Genomic DNA, 21,885 nt, shown 5'->3' on the forward strand with positions numbered 1-21,885 from the left:
TGGTGCTGAGTTGAGTTGCAAATTATGTTGTGAGAGATAAAAATAAATAAAAAGAGGTCACTTTAAATGATGGACCTATACTGGGAGGCTACGTTGTAACACAAGGCTACATAACACAATAACTTAACACACTACATAATACAGCAGGAGTGAATGAACTTACAGTAGGTGGAATGTGTTACAAATTCCTTTTAAGGGACTGATGAGGTCACAGACTTACAGCCCGCTTTTTCCTGCGCTTCAGCCAGGACATGTCATCCAGCTCCGAAAGCAGCTGCTCTTCCTCCACTAGAGAGACATAGAACACATTAAAGGCCCAGTGTAGTCAGAAACATGATTTGCCTGTATTTTATATATATATTTCCACACTACGAGGTTGGAATAATACTGTGAAATTGTGAAAATGATGATAATGTTATTTAAGTTAAATTTCAGCCTGTTTTAGTGGGATGGAGTTGTGGCCTGCCTGGTGATGTAAATTAGTTAATAGACCAATAAGAAAGAGAGTTCCTAACCTCTCTGCTAATAACAGCTATTTTTCTGTTTTCCCCTTCCCACTCAGACCACTGCCAGACAATCCTAGGAAAATTATTTTTTGAAAAATGGCTCTTTGCTAAGAAGCTATTTTGTTTATTTTTGACAAGTTTAATTGAAAACAGTCATACTGTATAAAATAAATCATGACAGTTGTGATGGAAACAGGAAGTTTCGATACAACTGAATAAATAAGAAAAGATAATTAGTTTGTTCGATATGGTGGGATATTTTTGTGTTGGTACAATTGTGAGAAATGGCGGTGGGAACACCTTTTTGCGCAAATATTGATATAATACCCATCGTATAGAAGTAAACTTGGATCACGCGATGATATAGTGTGTGGTCCTCAGGAAACCATGCAGTTTATTAGGCTACAGATGATATAAGTTATGATGAACTTCACAGGGTGGTGAAAGTGCAAGGTGATGAGCTTGATGCTCCTTTCCAATACATATCAAAGGTCTTATTCTGGTGAAATGATGATCGATGCTTGACTGCCGTTTGACAAATACAAATATTTTCGCTCTTATCCATAATAATCTCATCATGTAGCCTAGCCTACCCTCACAACCTACCCGCACTGTATCTGTGAGCTGTTGGCTAGAGCCCAGGTACCAAGACCAGAGTAGGCACATTTTCTACTTAACACAACAGTTTTTGTGACAATTATCGGTTAGAGTTGAAAATGCGATGGAATCACATTGAACTTTAGATTTTTAACTTCAACTAAAAAGTACATTTTGGGTGCACTACGTCATTATGCAGTGATTTTTATCTCCAACAAGTCAGTTTGCATGAAAATCTGTCGCCAATTGGATGGAAACCTAGCTAGCAAGGTACTTCATTGTTACCCAGAAATGATTTTATATTGAGATAAAAAAAACGGCTGCATTGGACCTTTACCCAGGAAGAGAAACACACCAAGGTATAGGGCAAGATACAGATGCCATAGGAAGGAAACATGTGACAGTCCAGATCTGGGTCAAATACATAGGTGAAATACATAGGTCAAATACATTGAGGTATGCATAGGTCAAATACATATAAAAGACAATTGATTTACCTTGGAGTTTGTTCTTCACTAAGGCAGCCCCCCGCACCTCTCTGATTCAGAGGGGTTGGGTTAAATGCGGAAGACACATTTCAGTTAAAGGCATTGAGTTGTACAACTGACTAGGTATCCCCCTTGTCCTTTCCCTCCATTGGTTCCACTCTACTGGGCAAACCAAATGAAGCGCAACACAGCTATTTGAAAGTATGTGTATATGTATTTCACCCAGGTCTAGAGCTGTCATATGGGGAACCTAATGTTCGCGTTAGTAGGATAGGATAAGAAAGGTTTTGGAATGTCAGGTACACAGGCCATGAGAGTGTTGACGTAAAGTGATGGAGGCCTCTTTGGAGGTTATGCAAGATCCATGATGACAGAAAGATGCATAACTCATTACCCAGTTCCTCTTGGTCATTGTTCCTCTGGAGCGTGGGCCTCCTGCGCAACGAGTGGGGTCGTGCAGCTGTATCCTGTGAGGGAAACCATTAACCGTCAGCAAGGGTGTGATAAATGTGGTGGATACAGGGAACAGGGAACAGGGAACAGGGGTCAAGTTATAAAAGATAGGTCATAACGGGGTAGAGACTGGCTGGCTCAGAGGGCATCGACATTGGTCTGCATAACAAGGAACATGATCACATTTTCACAACTAGTCAACATCAATCAATATTTAAGGGAGACATGTAAAATTCAATACTTTATTAAGCTTACACCATTATCATTACATTACCACTATTCTTTCCATTTGCATCATGGACCTTGACTGATATACAGTGCCTTCAGAAAGTATCACAGCCATTTATTTTCCCCACATTTTGTTGTGTTACAGCCTGAATTTAAAATGGATTAAATTGAGATTTGTTGTCACTGGACTACACAAAATACCCCATAATGTCAAAGTGGAATTATGTTTTTAGAATGTTTACAAATGAATAAAAAATGAAAAACTGAAATGTATTGAGTCAATAAGTATTCAAACCCTTTGTTATGGCAAGCCTAAATAAGTTCAGGAGTACACATGTGCTTAACAAGTCACATAATAAGTTGTATGGACTCACTATGTGTGCAATAATAGTGTTTAATATGATTTTTGAATGACTACCTCATCTCTGTACCCCACACATACAGTTATCTGTAAGGTCTCTCAGTCGAGCAGTGAATTTCCAACAGATTCAACCACTAAGACCAGGGAGGTTTTCCAATTCCTTGAAAAAAAGCAGACATTGAATATTTCTTTGAGCATGGTGAAGTTATTCATTACACTTCAGATGGTGTATCAATACACCCATTCACTACAAAGATAAAGGTGTCCTTCCTAACTCAGTTGCCGGAGAGGAAGGAAACTGCTTAGGGATTTCAGGCCAGTGGTAACTTTAAAACAGTTACAAAATGTAATGCCTGTGATAGGAGAAAACTGGGGATGGATCAACAACGTTGTAGTTACTCCACAATACTAACCTAAATGACACAGTGAAAAGAAGGAAGCCTGTACAGAAAAAAAGATATTCAAAAACATGCATCCTGTTTGGAACAAGGCACTAAAGTAATACTGCAAAAAATGTGGCAAAGAAAGGAACTTTATGTCATAAATACAAAGCGTTATGTTTGGGGTAAATCCAACACAACAATCATTGAGTACCACTTCATAATTTCAAGCATGGTGGTGGCTGAATCATGTTATGGGTATGATAAAAAGAAACGGAATAGAGCTAAGCACAGGCAAAATCCTAGAGGGAAACCTGGTTCAGTCTGCTTTCCAACAGACACTGGGAGACAAATTCACCTTTCAGCAGGGCATTTACCTAAAACACTTGGCCAAATATACACTGGAGTTGCCTACCAAGACAACATTGAATGTTCCTATGTGGCCTAGTTACAGTTTTTACTTAAATTGACTTGAAAATCTATGTCAAGACTTGAAAATGGCTGTCGAGCAATGGTCAATAATATCGGGCATACAAAAATCTCAGCTCTAGATTTTGCTGCAAAGAGACATAATCACTATATCATTTATTCTGGTATTACCCCTATGTAGCTTGTTTCTGGTCACAACATTCACTTTAAAAAAAAAATCACAATATTCACTTCAAATGAACCTTACAAACAGCAGTGTTGGGCGATCTGGAAAGCCATAGTCAGTCAATCAATAATATAATAATACTCGTAGGAAAGGTTTTCATCTTTAGCTCACAATCTGTAGATGCTATGAAATTAGAAAGGTTCAACATGTATGTGAAACATCACAGGACAATTGAAATATATATGGCACATGGAAACCAAACGAGGGTGGTCTATGGTGATAGGTGGGATGGGCTGAGAGTGGCTGAGGGGAGGGGTTAAAGAGCTTATGTCAGTAACGTATTATTGTTATGTGACTGCTGCATATTAAAGTACCGTATATGTAAAATATATGTGTAAAATGTATGTGTCAAATGTGTATAAATGTATGTGTAAAATGTATGTATATGTATCAGAACCTGTAAGCACCCCAAAATATATGTGTCCTCTGAAGAGAGGGGGTGGTGGATGGGTTAATAATAAAAAACGGTTATTTCAAAAATTAAAATATATTTTTTTTAAATAATAAAAAAATTATTGTCAACAACCAACTTGAGAGAACTTGAAGAATTTTGAAAAGAATAATGGGCAAATGTACAATCCAGGTGTGCAAAGAACTTACCCAGAAAGACTCACAGCTGTAATCACCGCCAACGGGGATTCTATGTCTTGACTCAGGGGTGTGAATACTTATGTAAATGAGATATTTCATTGTTTGTTTGTTTTTTGCAAGAATTTCTAAAAACATGTTTTCACTTTGTCATAATGGGGTATTGTGTGTAGATGGGTGATACTTGTTATGATTGAATCCATGTTGAATTCAGGCTGTAACACAACAAAATGTGGAATAAGTCAAGGGGTATGAATACGTCCTGAAGGCACTGTACATTCTATGCTTATATAACTTTTGTAAAAGCTCAATACAGATTAGTGAGGTATAACCATTTCCACACATGCAGCACTTTGTTATCATTATGTCCTTCACTATTGTAAACCATGGACTTCCTTTAAAAACAAGAACACCCTTGTCAATGGCAAACATACCAATTTTACTAGATAACCTAATGTGCTTTACAGGAAAAAGGAGGCTTTAGCAACAGTAAAAGTGGCAGAAGCGATCCTAGCAGTAGCACAAGTAGAGGTAGAACAAATAATATTTGTGTAGCAAAGATTTGAAAAACCTAAATATGAGGAAGAACTTACAATTGAGTGAGTCTGTTGCAAAGGCTCAATTAGATACACGTAGAGTCCATCATCAAACATTCCACTGTCAGGTAAAGAGAGAGGGAGCGAGAGGAAAAGTGAAGAGAGAAGACAGTCAATACTAAGTCAATAGCAGCTGTGGAAAGCACCGATATCTACAAGTATTCCATGCACGGACTTTTAAGTAAAACTGCTGGTGTTCACTTACTGCAGCCCATTGCAGGTAGACAAGGCCACGTTAGAGTCATCTTCCCCCCTCACCTGGCCGTGGTAGTAACAGTGCTCACCACCCTGAGGATACACAGAAACAACATTTATACAATACTTATACAACATCACATCTACCTACTGCAGAGCAGCGGGGAAATATGAGACATATACTGTACACTCAGTGGCCAGTTTATTACATCTAGCACCGGGTTGCCTCCAGAAAAACCTCCAGAACAGCCTGAATTGTTCAGGGCATGGAAACATTGCTCAATTGGTATCAAGGGACCTAACGTGTAGCAGGAAAACATTCCCCACACCAGTACACCCCCGCCACCAGCCTGTACCGTTGACACTAGGCAGGATGGGGCCATAGACTCATGCTGTTGACGCCAATTCCTGATTCTGCCATCAGCATGACGCAACAGGAACCAGGATTTGTTGGTTCCAGGCAATGTTTTTCCACTCCGCTATTGTCCAGTGTTGGTGATCACTTGCCCACTGGAGCCACTTCTTCTTGTTTTTAGCTGATAGGAGTGGAACCCAGTGTGGTCGTCTGCTGCAATAGCCAATCCGTGACAAGGACCAACGAGTTGTGCGTTCTGAGATGCCGTTCTGCACCCCACTGTTGTACTGCGCCGTTATTTGCCATTATTTTCACTGTCATCCGTGAAAAGCCAAGGAGGCCGACCGTTTCTGACATACTGCAACTGGCGTGCCTGCTACCGCCAATCATCGCCATGCTCAGTCGCTTAGGTCACTTGTTACTCCCATTCTAACATTCAATCGAACAGTAACCGAATGCCTTGATGCTTGTCTGCCTGCTTTATATAGCAAGCCACGGTCACGTGACTCACTGTCTGTAGGAGCGAACCATTTTCGTGAACAGGGTGGTGTTCCTAATAAACTGGCCACTGAGTGTACATACCAACATTACTCCATGGGTTTGGAGTGGAGCTTCCTACAAAATATTCAGCAAACAAACAAACATACACAGTGTACTTATCACATTCACAGCTGTACCATATGAGTCAATATATAGCAATGCAATGTAACTCAGATGGAGTAGCCCCGGGTGTATTCGCTAGATTATTGCAACTTTGTCGACTTTGACTGTTTATTCAGTTGGAGAGACTATAAATGTGTGCAATATGTCATCTGCAGCCTGGTTTACGCATTCAGCTCACATTTATAAATAATATCTTTCTGCAGTGTGGGTTGTGGTGGTGGGCCTCAAACTAATGACTGTTCTTCTTCAGACCTCAATGGTCCACATCACTTTCCCTCTCCCTCATCTGTGACTCAGTTATCAACTAGGCCCAGGGTGAGCAGAGGACACTCTCTCTTTCACTCCCACCATCCCACACTGCATAGCTACTGCAGAGCACCAGCGTCTCTAGCTCCCCTGTCACGTGACCTGGGTTCCAGGCAGCCAGGCAGGCAGGCAGGCAGGCAGGAGAGACAGGAGGCTGCAGGGGAGCGGAGTGGAGCTGTGCTGAGTCAGCTAGCTCCACTGTGCCCAGCCCAGCCCCTCTGCCTCAACCTGATTCAGCAACACCAGCAGCACAGTAACTAACACAGGCACACAGCAGCCAACTATCACATCTCTAGCCTCTTTTACCGCTCTCTTGCTAGCAGTCTATCCCTCCCTCCTTCCCTCGGTCTGTCTCCTACATCACTAAAACAGATGCAACACTTACACACCATCAGGATGGATAAGACAAAGTACAGGTGTACTGATGGTGGAGCACCATTGACTTGATGAGGTTAGCTAATGGTAATCAATAACAGCAATGTTAGGATACATCAAAACCAAGTGGATAAATAACATCAAAGTAGAAATGTCCAAGTAACTCTCTGTACTATACAAGGCCATTTGATTTATTTTCATGTCTGTGAACCCCAGTGGTCCTGTCAACATAGTAGGATGAATAGTTTGGATGTCTTTAAGCATTTTGCGGCATTTTGCTTTAACTCTCCACTTGTTCTTTGATTGGCCCTAACTAGCCAAAGTTAAACAAAACAATACATCCTGTAACAGCTGCAGGCCCTGTACCTTCCACAGGGAACCAATTAGGCTCCTCTGAAAAAAGAGAGGTACCCAAACAGAGTGTGTGTTCTGACTGGAGATGTTACCTTTGACAGAACAGGTTTACCCCCTTCATAGTGGATCTCCACATAATCCGACGACAACAAGTCACTAGGAAGTAGAAGGAGAAGGGTGTGGGTTAGTGACATGTTGTGTGTCTGTTGTCCTAACCGTCTGGCTGTGGTCTGGCCTAGTACTGTGACTTACATGGCGGTTTAGAGGAGTGCATCCTGTTAAACAGCTACATTCAACAATCACCACAAACCTTAGGTAATCCTCTTCCAAACCCAAAGTCAAATACACCCACATGAACTTAAAATACACCCACACCATCTCACAGTTAAAAAGGTAGCTTAAACGTTGAATACTGTGCAGCTATAAAAAGAGTAGGTAAGATGCTTCAGTTCGAATGAGGAGAGGGAGGGAGGGAAACATTATTTTTGTTAGGCTGCCAGGTGGTTGAGACAGTACAAGAATATGTATAAGATACATACAGTATAATACATCATAAATACACCAAGCTGCATACTCTGAAAGACTATGAAAGACAGTCAACACACAGTCGTGACAGACTGCTTCCGAAAAGGGATACAGAATCCATCACAAAGCTGTCATTTAGTGAACCAACGAGGAGAAATGCTCTTTTGGAGTTCAAACCACTGTCAAATCTATTCTAACCTTTGAACACCATCTAGAGCAAGAGAACATCTAAAACAACTCATAATTCGAAATTGTATCATTATTTCAAAAACAAATACTTTTTCTAAAATGAGTAAGTACATTGATTAGAAAGAACATCCATAACAGGCAAAGAACATAGAAAGAACATCCATAACAGGCAAAGAACATAGAAAGAACATCCATAACAGGCAAAGAACATAGAAAGAACATCCATAACAGGCAAAGAACATAGAAAGAACATCCATAACAGGCAAAGAACATAGAAAGAACATCCATAACAGGCAAAGAACATAGAAAGAACATCCATGACAGGCAAAGAACATAGAAAGAACATCCATAACAGGCAAAGAACATAGAAAGAACATCCATAACAGGCAAAGAACATAGAAAGAACATCCATAACAGGCAAAGAACATAGAAAAACAGCTATGACAAGCAAAGAACATAGAAAAACAGCCATGACAGGCAAAGAACATAGAAAAACAGCCATGACAGGCAAAGAACATAGAAAAACAGCCATGACAGGCAAAGAACATAGAAAAACAGCTATGACAAGCAAAGAACATAGAAAAACAGCCATGACAGGCAAAGAACATAGAAAAACAGCCATGACAGGCAAAGTACATTGATAGAAAAACAGCCATGACAGGCAAAGAACATAGAAAAACAGCCATGACAGGCAAAGAACATAGAAAAACAGCCATGACAGGCAAAGACGATAGAAAAACAGCCATGACAGGCAAAGAACATAGAAAAACAGCCATGACAGGCAAAGAACATAGAAAAACAGCCATGACAGGCAAAGAACATAGAAAAACAGCCATGACAGGCAAAGAACATAGAAAAACAGCCATGACAGGCAAAGAACATAGATAAACAGCCATGACAGGCAAAGAACATAGATAAACAGCCATGACAGGTAAAGAACATAGAAAAACAGCCATGACAGGTATGACATTGATACAAGTAACTACGAATATCATATCCCTTTTCAAAATGGTGTCAATGAAGCAAGACATGATAAATGATTGTGTGAGGCTTTTGCTTCACCTTGAGCACCACTGTCCTCCAGGCTGTTCCCACCGTCTGACTCAGCGAGCCATGTCACACCACACCGTTACACACACTCAATCTGTTAGCTGACGACTGACTTCAAGAGACTGACATTTCTGCCACAATGGCGCTTTTCGGGGTAACCTTGTAGATCTCATTCAAAACACCCTCCCACCCCTGGACATACAGCACCTTTTGCTGCAGAAAATTAGAAAAAAATACAAAAGAAGTGTCTTTGGAAATGTACTGTACGTGTGTGACATTTTGGAGCGTTGCTCAGCGAGTGGGCTGGAAATGCTGTGCACAGTTGGGTGTAGAGAGAGAGAGAGAGAGAAAGAGAAAGAGAGAGAGAGAGAGAGTCAAAGCACCAGTGCAGTGTCTGTGAGAGATTCCTGAGTGAGGGGCTATTTTTAGCTTGACGTATGAGGCAGGGAGAGGAGAGTGTGCCACAGCACTGTGAGTGTGCGTGTGAATGTCTGTGTACGTGAGAGAAAATGTGTGTATGTGTGCGTGCATGCATGTATGTGTGAGACAGAGACAGAGTGTGTGTGTATGTGAGTGAGTGAGGAAGAGAGAGAGAGAGAGAGTGCGTGGAGGGGAGAGAGGGGAGAGTGCGGCATTGCAGAGTGTGGAGGGCTGGAGCAGTGGAACGTGAGTGTACAGAAGTGTGTGTATGTGTGTGTGTAGAGAAGGGAGGCCGGAGAAGTACATGTCGCAATGTGTAATGTGCAGCCAGTGTGTATGAGTGTTTATGTGTTTGGGGCCAAGGACCCTGAGGTATTTGAGTCCACAGGAGACTGAGTTACACAATGCAGTGGTAGAGGAGAGGGGAAAGACCAGAAACTGCAGGAGGTTCTGGGGCCTGGCGAAAGACCAGCTCCAGCCCAAATCCCCCAATGACACATGATGCTGTCATTGCTATAGCCCTGGCACATGGAAATAATCAGTCTGCTCCTAATTGAATAGTGATGCTCTGGGAAAGGGAGGACAAGACATACTGTACTGCAGCCCAGACCACTGCATGACAGAATCAGCCCCAGATCAATGCTAATTAAAACACAGCGATATTATGAGACCACTCAATCTAGACCTACATTAAACCATCTGCATATAGGTTTTCCATGAAAACTATATCGGTTTTGACATTGAAATGAGAATAAAACACAGTTCTCTGTTAAAGGGATACCTTGGGATTTGGGCAATAAGATCCTTTATCTACTGCCTCAGAGTCAGATGAACTTATCGATACCATTTTTATTTCTCTGCGTGCAGTTTGAAGGAAGTTGCTAACTAGCGCTAGCGCAATTGCTAAATAGTGTTAGTGCAAGTCTAAGGGTATCTGCTGCTAGCAGATACCCTTAGACTTCCAGTTATTGTGTTAACGGCTAGCAGATACCCATAGACTTCCAGTCATTGCGCTAACGGCTAGCAGATACCCATTGCGCTAATGGTAGTTAGCATTGGCTCGCAAAACTACCTTTAACTTCCTTCATACTGAACACAGATACATAAAATGGTATCCACAAGTTCATCTGACTCTGGGGAAGTAGAAAAATCCCGAAGTATCCCTTTAAGAATAGTCAACTCTATTATGTTGAAAATATGTTCTCCAGGTGCAGAAGTAAGAGGAGCAGCGAGCAGTACAAGTTGCACCCATTGGCAGGTTGCAGACCTATCTATATTTATATCAGCATTCTCACAGCTACAACAGTGAGCAGAACTTATCCTACCCATAGACACAGACTAAAAAGACCTGCAGCAAAAAGTCACACTCACATAATACTCACAATCAATAAAAACAACATAGGATCTGGTCACAAAGAACAGCTTCTCTTCACTTCCGCAAGGTTACCTATTGTGTAATTATTGTCTGATCAAAAACACATTTTCTCTTGATTAATGCTATTGTTCAAAGCCTGACTGTCGGGACTGAGAGTAACAGGAAAACTAGTTTGTGTTGTGAGGCCAGGAGATGGTTAAGCTATCAGGTCAGGGACAGGGCACCGACCCCTCATGTCTCGACATGCTTCCTGCTGTAGTTTATTGTGTGTGTGTGTGTGTGTATCATTCCACCTCCTCTGACAGCATTGGTCACCATGACCACTTCTCCCATCTCTACTACCTTCCTACACATGGTCACCAAACCACACTACCTTCAAAGGTCAATGGCTGTCAAGAGTCTCCATGCTTCCCTATACCTATATTCACTTGAAAAGACAATGCATTTGCCAGGATCTATGAGTGTTCCTTTAGCTTTAGGATATTATAATCAGCCCACAACATAATGTATGTTCACGGTCATAGGAGCTAATGTTCTTCATGTGACAGCTCTGAGAAGACTGATGGTGGACACAACATGAGGTCTACTATTGATGAGACACACAGGCAGTCTCTGTCAAGAGGACCTGTTCAATCACCATAGCAAAGACTCATGAGGTCCTGCATTAACCTGACCGATAGTACACCTCATTACTAGTGAGGAAAATCACTTACAACTCCCTTGGAATCATGGGGACCTGTCACTTTGATTTAAAGATGACCCATCCAGCCCAACATGGTGCTCTCCGTATCAATGAGTCTAGCACGGCGGCCCTGCAGAATGTGGCTACTGTTGTGACCATGACCTTGATAACAGAAACAGTGGTTGGATGTGTTCCACACACTGGATCTGGATCAAAATGGAAGACTGTTCAGAAAATTACTCCTTATGTTTATATAAAATGACCTCTCTGCTGTAAACCATGAAATAACAAGAGCTGGGCAACACCCAAATGCCTATATCCATCACTGTTAGATAATACCCATGCCTATTTCATACGCTAAAAGATCAGCCAGCTAACCAAACCGTATTGAGTAAGAGAAGCAAGGTATAAAGTAGACAAAAACACTTACTTGTTTAATGTTAGGTCCAGCACAAATCTGGAGCCAAAGGCCTCTAACTGGAAACTGGCTTGAGCAAGGTGGACCGCCTGTGGGAGAGAGAGTGTTAGCCACATCACAGGTCCTTGTTTTCAGTTTTTATCAGGCTGTTTTCTTTTCTAATTGTAGGTTTATTGGGAGAATGGATGCCATTGGTAATGGTAATGGTAAAAGTAGTTATACTACTATAAAAATGTAATGTATTATAATTATTAATAGTTATATAATTAGAATCTTATTTCTATGGTTATTTAATTGAGAAATTGTAACTGTAATGACTGTAAGGAATGCCATGCCAACTTCCCTGCCGAGCCAAGTTAAGTAACTCCCCTGCATATCAAGTAAAATAGGGCATCGCCCTCATAACATGGGAGAGGAGGGGAGGATAGAGCGAGACAATGCTCTCATTGATGATTCCTTCTATCATTTCAATCAAACCATACCCCTTCATCCGTTTACTTTATCCAGTGTGCCAACATGGACAAGTGTACTGCCATTGGCAAGCATAACTACCACTGCACTCCAATAAGTTCAGAGGCAGCAGGTAGCCTAGTGGTTAGAGCGTTGAGCCACTAACTGAAAGGTTGCTGGATCAAATCCCTGAACTGACAAGGTAAAAAATATGTTGTTCTACCGGTGAGCATGGCAGTTAACCCACTGTTTCCCAGGTGCTGAAGACATGGATGTTGATTATGGCAGCCCTCTCTGATTCAGAGGGGTTGAAGATGCATTCAGTTCCAAAACTGACTAGGTATCCCCCTTTCCCCAATATGATAACAATCCCAAGTTCTGACCAGAAGTTTTACCTGATCATGACCCTCTCTGGCCTGGTTCCTAGCCCGGGTGTCCAGGTCATGGTAAGTGCTCTCTGAGTCCTCGTTCAGGTAGTAGATGAGCCGAGAGGGGTAGGTGATCACATGCTCAGCCGCATGGTGACTTGTGTTGTCTGTTGCCGTTGCTGCAGTTGCCTCTCTCTCCAACAATAATGACACTGCGTCCCTCTCAACCACCTCATTCTCTCCTCCTTGAGAAACTGCAGAAGAGGAGATACCATACGAGCATGACAGTCAGTCTATACTCTGCATAGCCCCAACATAAGGAAGCCTGTCAATCATAATCTAATCATGTAAACAATTGCTGCTACTGCAGGAAGTGATTATGACTTCACCATTCCTCCAGGACACAATTGTGAGAGTTAAGTGTATAATGTTGTGTATTAGTACCATTAGAGTATGGCAGTAAACTATGACATTCCTTTTTCAAGGTCTACCTAAAAATAATTATATGGGGATTCCAATAAACAATTAAATACAAATGTACATAAACTCAAAATAATTGCATTACAAAAATCTATATTTGAAATATAAATTGAATATGACAGACTGGGTAGGCTTCTTCATGTTGTTATGTTGAATATTATTCTACTAATGAAAACAGAACAGTTCAATTCATAGATAAATTAGCGCTTAATATAATAAAGGAGTGCCTTGTTAAGGTCAACATTAAGGTAAACTGCAACAGCAGTTTATAAAGGTGTTTTGATCTTTGAGGTACTAATAATTAGACACAATTGTACAGCTAAAACGAGTTCATCTTAAACATTTGTCTCAGGTTAATTTAGCTATATTTCATGTTCATAAACCTGAACAAAAGATGCTGAGGTGCTTTCGTCTGCCCCCTCTCTCACCGTCACTTAAAAGGGCTCGGCATATTAAATTGTCCTCCTGACACAGACAGATCCGTCCCAAAATAGAAACGGCATAGCGAGAAAAAACAACATGTCTATCATAAACATCAGATAATGACACAAAGAAGCATGCGAGTTATTAAATGTAACTGATACCGTTATGAAGGGACAGGATTGGGCTAAGAATATGCAGTACATACCAATTGCCGCTATGGATGGATGGAGCCAGGACGCAAGAATGCTCACGAGCAAATTTGCCAGAAATATCAAATGCATGATTCATATTTGATATCTGAAATATCTTTATATCAACACGTCAACACAGTAATTAGCTGGCGGCCCATTATTGCAGGGAAAATGTCGTTTACGGGTAATTCTTCATGTATCCAGTCAGTGGGGGGAGAGGACTCCTGCAGCAACGGGCGGGGGGGCGAATGGAAGGCGGTGGCCAGCCACTCGAATTCAACGAGCAGACTCCTCCTGATTCTGCATCCGCGCAAGTGCCGAGTCTGCCACAATTCAACACAAGTCCACCCTTTGCCCGCGCGCACATAGCACAGGCTCGTGCATGAGCCTTAAAGTAGCCTACATGCAGGTGATTTTCACAAAGAGAGCCGGGGTCATCTGCTTAACAGTGTTTATCTCTGTCTAAACTCAAATTGGTAAGCGTCACAACAGTTGGAGAGCTATTTTGATGGGAATTATTTAATTGTTTTGTCAATCATCTTGGCTTTCCCTTAAAAAATGTTAGTCTATTAGAATGCAGCAAAATGAGTGGGAGTGTTGTTGACATTAATATTTTAGTCATTTAGCAGATGCTCTCCAGAGCAACTTACAGGAACAATCAGGGTTAAGTGCCTTGCTCAAGGGCACATCAACAGATTATTCACCTTGTCGGCTCGGTAATTTAAACCAGCGACCTTTTGGTAACTGGCCCAATAGGCTACCTGCTTGACCAAAGTCTATAGACCAGCATTTCCCAAACTCAGTCCTTGGGACTCCAAGGGGTGCCCGCTTTGTTTTTTGCCCTAACACTACACAGCTGGTTCAAATGATCAAAACTTGATGATTACTTGATTATTTGAATCAGCTGTGTAGTGATCGGGCAAAAACCAAAATGTCCATCCCTTGAGGTCCCTCGGGCCCAGTTTTGGAAACCCTGCTATAGACTAACCTAAATGGGGTACACTGTAATAAATGACTCTGTGGATCAACCAAAAAATAACTACGAGTTAGCATACATACAATATACTGTACAATATACTATACAACCAGTTATACTGAAGTTAATTTTACACTTCAGAATTACCTATCCACATTTCTTAAATTAGGTTACAAGTAATTAAATACATTTCCTGTTAATGAAGATATTAAGTTGGTTCCATAACATGAAATAATGACTCCAAACACTTTCTTTACAAATGGTGACAGTGTTTACCTCTGTCTAAACTCAAAACAGTAACCTTTCCATGATCTTTAGTATTACAATACACAAATTTAAACTGAACTTATAATCAAGAAAAAAAACTGAACAAATTTTCTGGAATGACATTCACTCTCACGGGTGGCCAAAAATAACAAACGTAAAGCCACGCCCCCCCCCATAGACCACGCCTCCAACTCTTATGATAGTCTGCCATCGCTAAATTGCACCCACCATATGCAATGCGAATGCAGATGAGGCGTTTCATTCAATTAAAAAAATCACATTGATCTTTCAAATTCTTTATTTGATTTCAGACAAATAGAATAAAATAAGTTGAACTGAGCAAAGCTTAATTTTGGATCATACCAATCAGAAAAATAACTTCAGATGAAAAAGTGCCATCCCACTTTTTACAGCAATAGGATCTGTCTTGGGCAATTCTGTTTGATACAGATAGGATCTATATCACATAAAGACCACACAAAATTGCCCAAGACAGATCCTAGTTACTATCGGAGCTAGTGGGAGAGTATGTCTGCTTCACTAAGGCTGCGTTGCTGTGTTTTAAATATTTGATAAAGCTTTGCGTATCCTTTGCATAACACATGGCACCTCCAGATTTCATGTCCATCACACTCTTTTAAGCAGTCAATAAAATCCACACAGAGAGCTGCACTTCAATCATGATTTTAAGGTAGTGTCCAGTGTGTCCAGTTCAAATAATGTATCCAACCGTGTGTAATTACAAAGGGTGAGAAATACTAAAATGGTCACATTCATTGCTTTACTTTATCCCTATGAGGGGTTGCTCTTACAACTAGAGTGTGTGAAGGTAGGCCCTACCCTCTTTTTACAAATACCCTTAAATGTAGGCATTTTAGAAGGCACCATCTCTGCATTTTGCTGCCATAGGCTATTGCTGTCCATCCTTCCAGTAAGGCCCTCCTTAGCACTTAGTGTCCTCCAGGAGGATTGTTTGTCAGGACTACTCATGTGTGCCTGGCACGACTGGCAGGCCTCTACTACTCATGTGTGCCTGGCACAACTGGCAGGCCTCTTGATGAAATCTATGATTGTTGCCCAAGCGTGCGCACACACACACAAACACAAACAGATACACTCTCAGTATTTTACACACACACACACACACACACACACACACACACACACACACACACACACACACACACACACACACACACACACACACACACACACACACACACACACACACACACACCTATCGGCCCTGCAGGACCTGACAGCTCCTCCCTCTGGGTTAAATGGGCCGCAGTGGGATGGTCAGCTAGGGTGCTTGGCAGAGATAAAGAGAAAAGCCTGTTTTGTTATTTTAAGAGGCAAAGAGTGGTAAAAGTAAGCAGTTTTTCACATGAATTACTTCTTTGTGGGATTTCATTTGCAGGGTTTTTTTGGTATGAGGAGGATTTAAATTTCCTAACTTAAACTTGACATCAAATCTAATATCTGCACAAGATGATAATCATATATGCTCAGACATTGTAAAAACAATAAATGAATGCAATACAATGGATTCCTGAAGACCACCTTACTCTAAACCTGACGTTTTTGTGTTATTGATTTAGACTTGCTCTGTATATTTTCCTGATGTTCTTTCTAAATACCATACACTGCAGTAAATCATGCTTACTATAGGCTTACTGGTGCTTGGAACTTCTGAGATTGAATTGCCAGTGGTCAACCAGTCAAATAATCTGTCCTGACCTATTCTATAAATAATGTAATGTTTAATATAAGTAATTTAGCGATTATTCTCTTAAACAAGGCATTCCTTTCCTCCCCATTCCAGGACCACAAGTTTTCTTAATTCCTATACAGTGCAAGTGATGAGTCAGTGGACGCGCCCACTTGGACACCGACCCAACTCTCCAGTATTTATTACGGTGTAACGGGTTTACGCACAGACTCTAACGAGGATACTCGAACATAAACGATACTCCAACCCCAGTAATAACATAGGGATGGAGTTTGGAATTTCAATGAAACTTAGCACTCAGTGAGACAAATTGTAAAATACTGAGAGTTACCATAGAGGTAGCATAACTATTTTACGCTGCTTTAACTCTGAAAGTTTTCGTTTGGGTGATTTCGACTCCGAGACGGTTGGCGGGACATAGACAAGGGAGGTATGCATACAGTATGTAGACTAGGAGGCTTTCATGGGTGTTGGATAACGCATAAGAAAATGCATAGCAATCGCAAAATATCAGATGCAGTTTTTTTCTGATCATTCAGCCGGACCTTAACATTACTTATTAAATAGTTATATGTATGTAGAACATACATCACGAACGTATATGTTAATAGTAGTTTCATAACTCAAGTACTGTATCATGTGGCAAATTCTTTTAAAACAAAACATATTTTGCCTACAGTTAAATGATGTTGTCATGGTGTTTTAGCTTTTGAGTTTTACTACTGTTGCCTTCAGTTTATCTGACCATAGACCTTGAAGGCCAAAGTTAGACTGAAGAGACTGTGTTGTGTGCATTTTTGTGGGTTGGAGGTCCGTTTGTACTGAAGATTTATTGTGTTTAAGGGTCACATAAGTTTACTTTGAGGCCCGGAAGAAACAGATAAGCAGGATGTAGTCATGATTTAACAATGTGACACCGTGTGTGTGCGTGCTGTGGGTGGCTGTGTGAAGGGTGTGGGCACTCCACCTACCCTCTTTTTCATGTCGGCTCACTAATGATGACACTTTTCCAGGATAAGGACCCAGCTGTAATTAAATCTCAGTTTTAAAACAACTGGAGGAACTGTGACCAGGACACTAACAAAAGCAAAGTTTGTGTAAAAGAAGTGCAGGGACATTTTCAGTACCAGGTGAGAAGCCATGATGTAAAAACATAATGGGCTATTAATGACAACAGTATCTCTTTTGCAGAACATCTGCATGTTGTATTGTACACGGTAATTAGAAACATTGTGTTAACATGTTATCAACATGAGTAATTACAGGGTTACTACAGAAGTACAAGAGCAACTTAATGCAACTTACATTTTAACTGACAAAACAAATTACACATATTGAAGGAGTGACTCTTATTGCTTTTTCTTTCTTACAGGACCTCTGCTTACAAAGGTAGTAGCGCTGCAGTAATGGAAGAATCCTCGGAAGACTATGACAATTACACCTACGATTATCTGGAGTATGGAGACTTCGAAGAAGTCAAGGGTGGATACTCTCAGAAGGAAGCTATGCACATCATATCAGTTATCATATATAGTATTTCCTTCGTGCTCGGTGTCACTGGAAATGGAATAGTCATATGGGTGACGGCATTTAAAAGCAAACGAACAGTGAACAGTATATGGTTGCTGAACATGGCCATCGCAGATTTTGTGTTTGTGCTCTTTTTGCCCTTCTCCATCGACTACGTTCTTCGAGACTTCCACTGGTCCTTTGGGCTGGTCATGTGTAAACTCAACTCGTTTGTGTCTGTGATGAACATGTATGCCAGTGTGCTCTTCCTCATGATTCTCAGTCTAGACAGGTATGTCTCATTTGTCCACCTTAGCTGGTCTCAGAGGTGTCGCACTATACTGCGAGCCTGGATCGTATGTGGCTGTGTGTGGGGGGTGTCTGCTCTACTGAGCCTACCTACTCTGATATTCCGTGACACTATGCGCATACATGGCAGGGTGGTGTGCTTCAACAATTTCAATGTCCAGGATGGGCATTCAGCTGCTGTGAGACATATTACGCTGGTGGCCGTTCGTACAGCAGTGGGCTTCTTACTGCCCTTCAGTGCCATCTGCGTGACTGGAATTCTCCTGGCAATCAAAGTCCACCAGTCTGAAGATTCTGTGCGCCTATCCAGCTTCTCTAAAACAGTTTCCGCTGTTATTTTGGCCTTCTTTTTCTGCTGGGCACCGTTCCATACCTTTAGTTTAATGGAGCTTTCCATGCACTCTTCAATGTTTCTACATACTGTTCTGAAGACAGGCTTTCCTCTTGCTACTAGCTTAGCCTTTTTCAACAGCTGTGTCAACCCTCTCCTCTACATGTTGGTGGGCAAGAAGGTTCGCCAGCTCCTGAAGCGCTCGTGTCTGGACATCACAAAGAGTTATCTGCGGGAGCTCAGCCAGTCCATCTCTGCAACTGAATCAGTGACTGTAGCAGACATCAGTCCTTCAGACATCACTCCACCAGAGGAGCCCACAGAATCATCAACTGTATGATTATAATGCAGTACCTCCTAAACCCACAGTTACCTGTAAAGCAGAAATCAACAAGAGCTGCTATTTTACCTTTGAGAGCCAGCCTGACCATTATTTTACCAGATGTGACTTATTTTCTATTCTACTTCAGTGTAACATTTCTGCTAGTTGTTTCAGTTGGATATTTCCAAGCAGCAATTACTCAGAGTGCCAACTTCTGTTGACTGTAAATTGCCCTCAGTGGAAAACCTGAGTAAAGTCATGCACTAAAAGTATAACTTGCACAGGAAAAAATAAGTAACTTTAATGATTTGAAAAAAATAATATGATCCTAATTATCCCAAAAACAACCATCCCCACAGCCTCTGGAACAGGAATTATTAGAAGCAGATCGACCATTTTCATAAACACTTTGTATTTAGATTTCGATCTTTAAACAAATCCAAGTTTAACCCTGATGGGAATTTGCAAGTCTCAGTAGGCCTTCTCTTTCCCTTAGGAATATATTACATTGAAAAGGTATGTTTTCCTTTCTAAGATAATTTCCTGTTATAGTGTTCTTTGTTATTATACACTATAAAAAATGCTGGGTTAAAAACATCCCAATTTGGGTAAATATTGGACAGAACACATGTTGGGTTATTTTGACCCAGCCAGTTGGGTCACAAACAACCCATTGTTTTCTTTAAAAGAGAAAGGTTGGGTTGTTAATGCTGGGTTATTGAGCTATGATCCACCGGGTCAAACCAGAAGACTGGAGGGGTGGCTTAGTAGGGGTGTGGTTTTTAGATAGTTATTTTTGGCCACCTGTGAGGGCAAATGTCATTCCGGTTAATCTGTTCTGTTTTCTTGTCATCTGCTGTTAAGGTTGAGCACTGACACTTTTCAAATCAAATTTAATTTGTCACATGCACCGAATACAACAGGTGTAGACCTTACCGTGAAAGGCTTACTCACAATGAAAGGCTCACTCACAATAAAATAACAATAACAAGGCTATATACAGGGTGTACCGGTACCAAGTCAATCTGCAGGGGTACAGGTTAGTCAAGGTAATTTGTTCGTGTAGGTAGGGGTAAAGTGACTATGCATAGGTAATAAACAGCAAGTAGCAGCAGTGTAAAACAAAGGGGGGTCAATGTAAATATTCCGGGTGGCCATTTGATTAATTGTTCAGTGGTCTTATGGCTTGGAGGTAGAAGCTGTTAAGGAGCCTTTTGGACCTAGACTTGGCGCCTGGTACCGCTTGCCATGCGGTAACAGAGAGAACTGTCTATGACTTGGGTGACTGGAGTCTTTAACAATTTTTGGGGGCTTTCCTCTGACACCTCCCAGTATATAGGTTCAGGATGGCAGGAAGCTTGGCCCCGGTCATGTACAGGGCCAAACGCACTACCCTCTTTAGCACCTTACGGTTGGATGCCGAACAGTTGCCATACCAGCCGGTGATGCAACCAGTCAGGATGCTCTCGATGGTGCAGCTGTAGAAATTTTTGAGGATCTAGGAACACATGCCAAATCTTTTCAGTCTCCTGTTGTCGTTGTCGTGTTGTTGTCGTGCCCTCTTCACGACTGTCTTGGTGTGTTTGGACCATGATAGTTTGTTGGTGATGTGGACACCAAGAAACTTGAAACTCTCGACCCACTCCACTACAGCTTCGTTGATGTGAATGGGGGCGTGTTCTGCCCTCCTTTTCCTGTAGTCCACGATCAGCTCCTTTGTCTTGCTCATGTTGAGGGAGAGGTTGTTATCCTGGCACCACACTGCCAGGTCTCTGACATCCTCCCTATAGGCTGTCTCATCGTTACCTATGATCAGGTCTACCACTGTTGTGTCGTCAGCAAACTTAATGATGGTGTTAGAGTCGTGCTTGGCCATGTAATCGTGGGTGAACAGGGAGTGCAGGAGAGGACTAAGCACACACCCCTGAGGGGCCCCCGTGTTGAGGATCTGAGTGGTAGATGTGTTGTTGCCTACCCTTACCACCTGGGGGCGGCCCATCAGGACATCCAGGATCCATCTGCAGAGGGAGGTGTTTAGTCCCAGGGTCCTTAGTTTAGTGATGAACTTTGAGGGCACTATGGTGTTGAATGCTGAGCTGTAGTCAATGAATAGCATTCTCATATAGGTGTTCCTTTTGTCCAGGTGGGAAAGGGCAGTGTGGAGTGCAAGTGAGATTGCGTCATATGTGGATCTGTTGGGGTGTTATGTGAATTGGAGTGGGTCTAAGGTTTCCAGGAGGATGGGGTTGATGTGTGCCATGACCAGCCTTTCAAAGCACTTCATGGCCGACATGAGTGCTACGGGGCGGTAGTCAATTAGGCAGGTTACCTTCGCTTTCTTGGGCACAGGGACTATTCACTTCCATGCTGGGTTGACTCAGCAGATGTCTTTTTAATGTAATCTGTAGGTTATTTTCAAGAGGCATGGCTTTCATGAGAGTAAATGTCATTCCTGTTCATCATGTTATGTTTGGTACACTTATAATAAAGACATTCCTTTAATATTTTTGCACATTACATATTTGAATATGAAATTAATAACATTATTTAACTATCCCAACATTGGGATATGCATCAGCACTTGAACAACTTAATTTATTAAGCTACAAAAGTGTCACTACTCAACCTGAAGATGTACACACAATACAACAGATTAACCGGAATTACATTTACTCTCGCGGGTGGCCAAAAATAGCTATATAAAATCCACGCCCCTACTAAGCCACGCCTCCAGTTTTCTGATCTGACCCTGGGTTTTTATCGCAGCA

General features: G+C 41.6%; 2 protein-coding genes across 7 annotated transcripts in view; one reads left to right on the top strand and one right to left on the bottom strand.

The window, feature by feature from the left end:
• Positions 1-13,992, bottom strand: part of LOC106586256 (disintegrin and metalloproteinase domain-containing protein 23) — a 34,747-nt gene extending 20,755 nt beyond the window's left edge. For 5 of the 6 annotated variants that reach the window (XR_001324162.2, XR_001324161.2, XM_014173328.2 and 2 more), the window contains exons 1-8: positions 13,686-13,991; positions 12,605-12,831; positions 11,772-11,848; positions 7,193-7,256; positions 5,058-5,140; positions 4,850-4,913; positions 1,986-2,058; positions 221-288 (exon numbers count right to left, since the gene is read on the bottom strand). Coding sequence is in view for 4 of the 6 variants with exons in the window: in XM_014173328.2 (XP_014028803.2) it covers positions 221-288; positions 1,986-2,058; positions 4,850-4,913; positions 5,058-5,140; positions 7,193-7,256; positions 11,772-11,848; positions 12,605-12,831; positions 13,686-13,761 (732 nt within the window). In the remaining 2 variants the exon portion in view is untranslated. Of the gene's footprint in view, positions 1-220; positions 289-1,985; positions 2,059-4,849; positions 4,914-5,057; positions 5,141-7,192; positions 7,257-11,771; positions 11,849-12,604; positions 12,832-13,685 lie in introns of all 6 variants that reach the window. The other variant, XM_014173329.2, reaches the window with a different exon arrangement.
• Positions 13,993-16,832: 2,840 nt separating this feature from the next.
• On the top strand, positions 16,833-20,778 carry cmklr2 (chemerin chemokine-like receptor 2). Its single transcript, XM_014173332.2, has 3 exons — positions 16,833-17,076; positions 17,660-17,776; positions 18,019-20,778. The coding sequence occupies exon 3, from the start codon at positions 18,053-18,055 to the stop codon at positions 19,133-19,135; it is 1,083 nt and encodes a 360-aa protein (XP_014028807.1). The 5' UTR covers positions 16,833-17,076; positions 17,660-17,776; positions 18,019-18,052; the 3' UTR covers positions 19,136-20,778.
• Positions 20,779-21,885: the final 1,107 nt, after the last annotated feature.

Source organism: Salmo salar, chromosome ssa25, assembly GCF_905237065.1.
Source record: "Salmo salar chromosome ssa25, Ssal_v3.1, whole genome shotgun sequence".
Classification (NCBI taxonomy): domain Eukaryota; kingdom Metazoa; phylum Chordata; class Actinopteri; order Salmoniformes; family Salmonidae; genus Salmo; species Salmo salar.

What these genes read in the sequence shown, in the direction of transcription:
- cmklr2 (XM_014173332.2), top strand. Translation starts at nt 18,053, where the DNA reads ATGGAAGAATCCTCGGAAGACTATGACAATTACACCTACGATTATCTG.